The sequence below is a fragment of the Cloeon dipterum genome, chromosome 2 (genome assembly GCF_949628265.1).
Source record: "Cloeon dipterum chromosome 2, ieCloDipt1.1, whole genome shotgun sequence".
Lineage (NCBI taxonomy): Eukaryota > Metazoa > Arthropoda > Insecta > Ephemeroptera > Baetidae > Cloeon > Cloeon dipterum.
Window position 1 is genome coordinate 15,218,822 of NC_088787.1, and position 8,548 is coordinate 15,227,369.

General features: G+C 36.6%; 1 protein-coding gene across 6 annotated transcripts in view; it reads left to right on the top strand.

Annotated features, from left to right (window-relative positions):
• LOC135935675 (homeobox protein abdominal-B-like) overlaps positions 1-2,991 on the top strand; it is a 67,277-nt gene extending 64,286 nt beyond the window's left edge. For 4 of the 6 annotated variants that reach the window (XM_065478173.1, XM_065478174.1, XM_065478176.1 and 1 more), the window contains one exon: positions 740-2,991. In XM_065478173.1, coding sequence (XP_065334245.1) covers positions 740-1,065 — 326 coding nt within the window. In that variant the 3' untranslated portion in view covers positions 1,066-2,991. The remainder of the gene's footprint in view (positions 1-739) is intronic. The other 2 variants (XM_065478171.1, XM_065478172.1) reach the window with 1 other exon arrangement.
• Positions 2,992-8,548: the final 5,557 nt, after the last annotated feature.

The following is an 8,548-nucleotide window of genomic DNA, read 5'->3' on the forward strand; positions in this document are numbered from 1 at the left end:
AGCAGCGAGCTCATTAGATTAGAAAAACAAATTTAAATACAACACTCTTGAGCAGAACATAAAATAGCCACAAAAAAGCTCAAAAGGCGAGACTTTATTGCCGTTTACATCAAATGGAAACCGGAAGACAACCTGAGTTATCTTAAATATTAATATCTGCGAGTGGCAAATTTTTGAATTTCAAATTAGCCTACAAGCACTATAATAAACACTTTTTAAAAACAAAAAGCTCATTTTGTCTGCCAGAGCCATTTTCTTTCTGACTATAAAATGTACATCAGGGCCGAAATTATTACCATTAGTTCATTTTAATCGTCTTATTGTTTGATCCAAGGGAAACTGCTAATTCTATTTTAATATTTGTCATCATGTAACATACTTAATTCACGGTAAATATTTATACTTAAAATAAAAACAACATTTAACAAAACACATTAAAACTAAAGCTAAAAATATGTATTAAATTATAATTAATTAAAAATAATTTGTTTTAATAAAAAATTAAGTTAAACTTTTATATTGTTTACTAAATAAAAAGTATAATTATTCATTTTAAAGCGTTATTTAAAAAATAATTCTTAGAAATTTCTATTAGTTTAAAAAGTTAACTAAACGTAATGTAGATTTACCTAATTCCCATTTACTTAAATTTTGTTGTTTCTAAACATGAATTTTATTTTGCATATCTATGGTTAGTTAAATTATTTTTGAGGCTGAACCGTGCTTTACGCGGTTGCAGTAACGAAACGTTCGCTTCTGTTTGCAGGCGTTCTGGGCGGCAGCAACTCGCTCGAGTGGGCCGGTAACGTGACTGTGCGCAAGAAACGCAAGCCCTACTCCAAGTTCCAGACGCTGGAGCTGGAGAAGGAGTTCCTGTTCAACGCATACGTGTCCAAGCAGAAGCGGTGGGAGCTGGCCCGCAACCTGAACCTGACGGAGCGCCAGGTGAAGATCTGGTTCCAGAACAGGCGCATGAAGAACAAAAAGAACAGCCAGCGGCAGGCGGCGCAGCAGAACAACTCGAGCAACCACCACGGCCACGCGTCCAAGGGTCACCATCAGTGACCTTTGGCCTTCTCCGGGGGCGCCATGGTCGGCGGGCATCACTCGGGACACCACCACCTGCTGCACCACCACCACGGCCTGGCCGCCTGAAGAGGCCGCGGCCCCTGGAGAACGAAACATAATTTTGCACCAGCTGCATGCGCAACTTGTGAGTCAGGTTGAGTTGAAAACACACACACGCGCGCGCGTGAATCGCGACAGGGAAGAACTCTCCATCTGCCCGAATGAACTCTGGACACACACACTTACACACAAAAGAGGCCAAAGTGACTGTTTTTTCTTAAGTTGATTATTATTTTTAAAACGATGATTTTAGGGCGCGTTGTGGGCGCCCGTCGTGTAAAGAAATGGACTTTCTATAGCATGTAGGCTTATGATTAAAAACGTGCGGAAAGCAAGATGACGAAGAACACTTATAAGAATATATATTAATAATGTCGCGTCGCGACAAAAAATTGAACAGGTTACACTGATTTAATTTATCTTTTGTACAGTGGCAGCTATATATTCTGAGGTGCGGGGGGAGCGGTTCAAAAATCGCTCCGCTTGCGTCTATACTCTCTTTTTATTTTGATTGACAATTGAAATGTATCGCATATTGGTGGAATAGCATTACGAAGAAGTTATCCTTTTTATTTGCATCAGTGTTTGCGGTAATAAATAAAGTCGTCCATCCTCTTGTAGTTGAATAAAAAAAAGAAATAAATGTCTGTGTTTGTGGCATTATAAACTTAACATTCACTGTGTAATTGAACTTAAAATTATATCACACACACACACACACGATCTGTTAGGAAAAGTGATCTTCAGACTATTGGTACTCAAATGAAAGTAGTTTTGAATTTCTGATTTTATTCAAATTGCCGGAGAAAATTTGGATTCCACCAATTTTTAGGATGCGCCTCGAAGCAGAAAGTACAAAACTGTCACAAATTGCTTGAACCCTTTCAAAAGTTCCAAATTTTCTCTTTGAATGAATAAAATATCACTAAAAATTTAGACATATTGAGACGAGAATTCCTATAAGTTCCGTTTAAGTGAAGTTTGACCATGCTCAACCACGTCTTGCCCATGGAGTGACAAATTAATGAAAAAATATTTTGCGGCTCTCTAACAAGGAATTTACTTGTGTAAATTGCGCGAGGGGTTCTCTACGATGATACTTAGTCAAGCAGGGGATGCTTTGAGAAACTATTTATGTATTTTGCCATCCCGCAGCGTCATCAATTGTCCTCTCCTGGAAATTTTAAGAAAATCGCATAGTGTGTAAACCAAACGGCAAGTGTTAAACCAGCTACGTGTACTATTTATATGAATATTAGAGTGTAATAGCCCATCAATTTATATATCAACTAGGAACTGGTGTCGTTTATGCTATCAAATTACAATTAAAATGATGCAAATATCCCATAATGTAACTCTCTCTATCTCTGATGCTATAATGTAATTGCTATTAAATAAATTAGAGCAGCATGCGTCAAATGGAATATCATCGTAAACGGTGCAGAGTTTATAATTTCACAAAATTTTAAATGCCATATGTATTAAATTATGTTCAAGCAAGCAATATTTTAATATTTATTTGCTTTCAATTGATGACCGTGTTGAGCAAAATGCAATTATTACGTTTTTGTACTGTTGATTTAAAGTTGTAACAAATGACGATTATAATTGAGCCGCGTGAGTTTTTTTTATGTAATGTGTACCATGAACGTGAATCACACCAGAATTGTGTCGTTGAATTACTTGTAACAAAACGCAACCTATTTCTATCCAAATTAAATTCAAAAATTCTGCAAAAAAATTAATAAAGCGTTTTGAAATTTTATTTTTTGAAATTCCTGTTTATGTGGCGAGCTCTATGTTGCAATGTGACAAAGTGAACACTGAAAGATGTCATTGTAAATAAAGTGGAATCTCATAAAATTCTCAACAATTATTTTTACTCACATCCTATAAACGAGATAAAATGATAATTTAATTTGGTATTTTATTTAATGAGATAAAAGTAACACTGACATAATATTTACTCGTTCCGTATTAATTTGCCCGTATTAAACAAAAAAAGAGAAAAAAACTCGCACAGCGTGCTAATTAAGTAGAGGCAGCACACTTGACTGATACTCGCTGTTCCTTGACGAGGACGAGATGCGAGTGTGCGTGACATAAGGATCAAAATGCGAATGCGCCTGTGCACAAGAGCACGCTGAAGTCAGGTTTTCGTTGATGCAAGCCGGCTCAAAAATAATAATCTGTGAGCCGGCCGCACGTTCTTGAGGACAACGGCAACGCCATCTCTGACCTAACAGCTGAACTTCGTTGGCGAGACAAAAGTATTGAACCAACCGAGAACTTCAACTTTTTTGTTTCACGTGCAAGCGGTAGTGCCGAGTTCAATAAACGAAGACGCATGTTGTTTGAGTTTTAATTTAACAAAATTATTCATTTAAAAACAAAACTGCAAATCGAATAGGGGAATTTTTTTGATTTGTTTGAAAGGTTTAGGCATATATTTGATTAGATAATTAAAAAAAGTTGCTGCTCAACTTAAAAATGTACTTGTAAATTTTATAAATTCGCCTGTGCCTCCTTATCTCTTATCTCTCTAGAAATTATGCAACAAATATTTTCATAGTAATATATTTTCTTGCTAAAACTACCGATACTTTAAAGTGACCATTTTTAAACTAGCTGATTGAGATCTATTTAATAGATTTAATTAAAATACTGGGTAAAAGTTTTTACGGCACAAAGAAAATATATATAGATATAAATGCGTGCAGGATTTGAACAAGGTGAAATAGTTCAGCTAAAGAGTGTAATCAGGTGAGGAAAGCAATAAAACAATAAAAAAGGTGCTGCCTATTATCACCGGCGCGTAGCCTGCAGGGCGAATATCAGATCATAAAAGTGTCGTGAGATTCTGCTCAAAAATTCATTCATCCGACCTGCCATTCGACTGATTTATTGCTCACCCAAGATAAATCCAATAAATCCCGCCATCAGCCTGCTGACAGACACCTAGCGTGTGCTCACTTGTGCACAGGTGGTGCGACGCCTTTAGCCCTCCTGGATTTGCTCCGTGAGCTTTGGAAGCTTTAGATGCGTTTGTGAAGATGACCTTTTTGTCTGCTGTAAATCAATAGAGCCCTCAATTTACTCTGAAGAATAATTCAATTGCAGACAGTTTTCAAGTTAATCTTACACACATATAGAGGTGGAATATTTGTTTAACTCCAAATAGTGAATCACATATTTAAATATGTGAGTCACTATAAATTAATTTCATAACATTTATTTGTTGCACTATCTCAACTGCAAGTTATTTTAAAAGTAAAGATTCACAGAAAATGTCTGCAAAATATTTTTTACCTTTGCTTGAAATACTATCTAAAAATTTGGAAAAAAGTTCCCAGTTTGCCGTTTTAGTTTTTGAGAAAATCGGCTCAAACATTAGCATACAATATTAAGCGGCGAAAACTGTCTCTTTATCATCATGATTTATTTCGCCAGAAGGGAAATTTACCATTTGTCAGATCTTGACGAGAGAGATCAAATAAATCAAACGAAATATCATTAACAAATAAATCGTTTCATTTTTCGAGAAATTTGGCGAAAACTGAAATTTAACTGTTTCTCGGTCCTGATTTCATTATTGCACATTGTAGAGTTGCTAAAATTCACAAACAATTATAAACTCGAATCAATATGAAATACTTGCTTTAGTTGAATATGCAAAATATTCTTAATTGTTGGCCAGTTAAGTCTATCGCTGTGGCAGCGACCAATCCCAGTATCTTTTTGGATTGTAGCAAAATTTGCGTGTTGCAAAAATCGCTCAACAATGTGTGCAAAAATCGAAAATCAACTCTTTTGTTTGGGATACTGGAAAAAGGCGCTGCCACAGCGCTATACATTAAAGTAAGAAATAAAATCACGTTATAATTAACTTATCCAAAATTGTAAAAAAATGCATTAAGGGCAAAGCACCTTTTTATATGAGACTACTTCGATTTCATGAAATATGTTGTACAGCAAAATGGAAATATTTAAAACAAACCAATTTCGAATATTTGATAAAACAAAATATGATTATTTACTTAACCCTCTGAGTTAATGTGTGCTTTCAACATCAATATCGATTAACTCATTTTTTGTATGTTTTGTAGTTAATAACAATAATGGGATATTGAATGAAGAATTAATAAAATATAAAATAGGCAAATAAATCTAATTTATTAGCCTTTCTTGAATTTCAAGAAGATGCGTGTTTCCTGTTTGTAAACCCTTTTATTTGGCGGATTATTATTACAATTTTAGGTACAATTTTTCCCAATGAGAGCTGGAAAACATATTTTTGCACGGGATATTAAGATCCCAACTCGGTTGTCATTTCAATGCAGGGAATACCCTCTGTTGTCGAAAAAGCCAACCCTCTGGCAGAGTGAAACCCTGCGCCAGCAGAGCAGCAAACCTCACCTCTCCCTGTTCGTATCACCGGAAAGAGGCGCAGAAGCGGATCAACCCCCATGGCCGCTCGGGGCGCCTTGCTAATTTCTGCCCGCACTTCTTGGTCCTGCTGACGACATTCCTCGGAATAAAATTTCATCGAAATCTTGCCGGGGCAGAGGAATAAAGTTGGTTGCATCAGGTGTAATTTAGTCGGGGACCAAAAAGCCTTATCTCGAGAAAGCGGGGCGCGCACCCCCCTGTTCGAGGGGTGCGAGCAGCGAGGGCTAATGAGCGCAAGATGGAGGGCTGCACGGGGTGGTCCAGGGTCCGGCCGCGCAGCCTCCCTAGGCCGGGCACGCTCTATTGATCCTGCCTTATCACTCACACAGAATATAACACAGCACTCACAGGTGCATGCCCTTTTCCTTTGTATATATACATATACATATACATAGCAGCGCCAAGTGAGCTTTCCTCGCATATTCTTTGGACCGCTGCTACTGGCTGCTGCCAGCTTTAATTAAATCTAGAGCGTGCTGGCTGTGCTGCTGAAATATGCACCCGAGAAATTAATTTGCCCTCTGTCTGCTGCTGCGCTGCACTCAATTATGCAAGCCGGCTTTATTGCAGCTCTCGGGCTAATTGTTGCTGTGCATGTTGCAAAAATGGCTCAATTTGACACGCCTTTTGCCACTTATGCTGCCGTTTTGTGACGACTGCTGATATAGCATTTTTTTTCTTTGTGATTTGATTGCGTTCTAAGAGTACGGAGAGAATATTGGATCACCTCGAACAAGCTGTTCAACGGAAAGAGAGAGTCACTTTTCGTCTTCCTTTCGAACGCATTCAGTTCTTTTATAGGGTGACTTTAACTTGAGTTGTAGCTTGACGTATTTTTGTCTTAAGTTGGGTGATTCTTGATATATTTTTAACAAATGATAAGGTTCCCTATTTATATCAGTTTATCAAGTTTTTCGGTGACGAGTGCCTGATCTTAGAGCTTATTTTCCATCAAAACCGGACCGGTAAGTCAAATTGTCGCCTGTTTGCTAATTACAAGCAGAAATCGGCCTCACTGGTCTTTTTGATAGCCGAGCGCCAGTTTTTATCAAATTTATCAGCATTTCGGCAGCCACGAAAATGCCACGATCAAATTGATTAAGTAGTGGAAAGCGCGTGTCTATATGATCCCGAAAACGAAGTTATTTTCTATTAAACCCGAAAATTCGGAAAAATTGAGGAAGTTAAGAAAAATAAAAGATATTCATAATAATAAAATAAAAACCAACAAACTGCAATATTCCAAATTTATAACCAGATTTGGAGGGTTAAAATATGCTACTTTATGCAAATTATGGAACTTCAGTGCGCAAAACTTTCTGTAATTTAACTGAACAGATATATAAACTTGCTCCGTCGCGTTTTATGGAACTGACGATGTCAAGAAAACTTTTTGTGGGATGTAAAAGAGGTTCCATCGCATCAGCATTATTCTTTATAGCTCTCTCTCATTCATATAATAGGACAGAAAAGAGGAAAAAGTATCAAAATACAATAGGAAAAGTAATAATATTCCGTATAAGCTGCGTGCTGTTTGTTTTTGTCAAAGATCCAAATGGTATATAATATAACGTTCATTATTCTCGATCGAGAATATTAAGAGACTATATTTAATCTTGAAAAGTGCACTTTGGAAATAATATTAGTAGGAGCGTATTGAATCATGTTGTAAATTAATTTGAAATTATTATCTCTGCAAGAGGCTTCGTTCATATATACGAATATTTGCTGGGGGTTTAACTTTGTTTGTTGGTCTACATATTTATTGCTCATATTAATTAAGAAATAACAGACGATATTATTAAAATAAACAAAGAAAGGCAAAGAATGTCAAGCAGTAACTCCATGAATGGCGCTAAACAAAAATTGAACCGAAGTTTTAATGCACTATATTAATTGTATCATTTCATTAATTTTGAACAATCCTGTCAGAATTCTATACTTTGTTGCGTAATGTTTACTTTTTAAAAGATGAAGTTACAATGAAATAGGAAGTTTAATTTTTTTATTTGTCTAGCAACGCAAAAAATATTTCAATCCGATGCCACAGCGGCTTGATGGCAGATCAGTCATAACGCGTGACACGTGTGTTTGTATTAACACTTTACCTCTCATAGTCTTATTTTAATTTCAAAAATATTTAGACTATATAGATGCTTTACAAGTTTGTAGGTCTTTAGCTTATTTTTGTTTCCTATGTAAACTCGTCCAAATACCGAAATACGCTTAGTAAATACTCGGACAGAAGAACAGGCAGCCTTGATTGTCGTCTTTTGTGGCGGAACAGTTGGATTATTTGATACTTGCCAAAACAGTGGTATGCTGCAAGAAATTCGTAGTGGACTTTATTTAATTTTGAATTGATCAATTTTAATTAATACAATCTTTGTATTCACGCTCGCATTGAGATTTATAATTTTTAAATTTATATCTTGATTAATAAATAAAAATGGAAAACAAGACCAGCAGTTCAGCTATTCATTTTTGCATTTTTATAATACATAATTTGCAAAACTAGATGTGTTTTAATGGAAAAGGCCTGCACGGCATGACTTAATGACGAGGTAACTCTGTATTTTTTCAAATATATTTCTAGGGAATTTAAGAATACCTTTACTCATTTAGTTTAAGTATTTTCCAAATTTAAATTTTTGTCTCTTCAACTTATTTCATCCTTTTCCCTTAATGGCATTGGGCATTCCAAACACACATTGCCTGCCTTTGTTGTACTATTTGAGGGTGTCTGCTGCCGGAATTATGTGCGTGACCATAAGTGAAAACGCTGCTCCTCATAAAACCGACACTTTTTTGCGGTCGTCCGGCCAGATTCCAAGCGTTTCTACCCTTTCACCACACACAAACTCTCGACATGCTCTCCAACCCCGCGTGGCACAATCCGTTTTCCACTCCATAGAGGACAGCTTGTTTTTTTGCCGGCTCTCCCTCCGCAATCCACGGACCGACAAAGAGG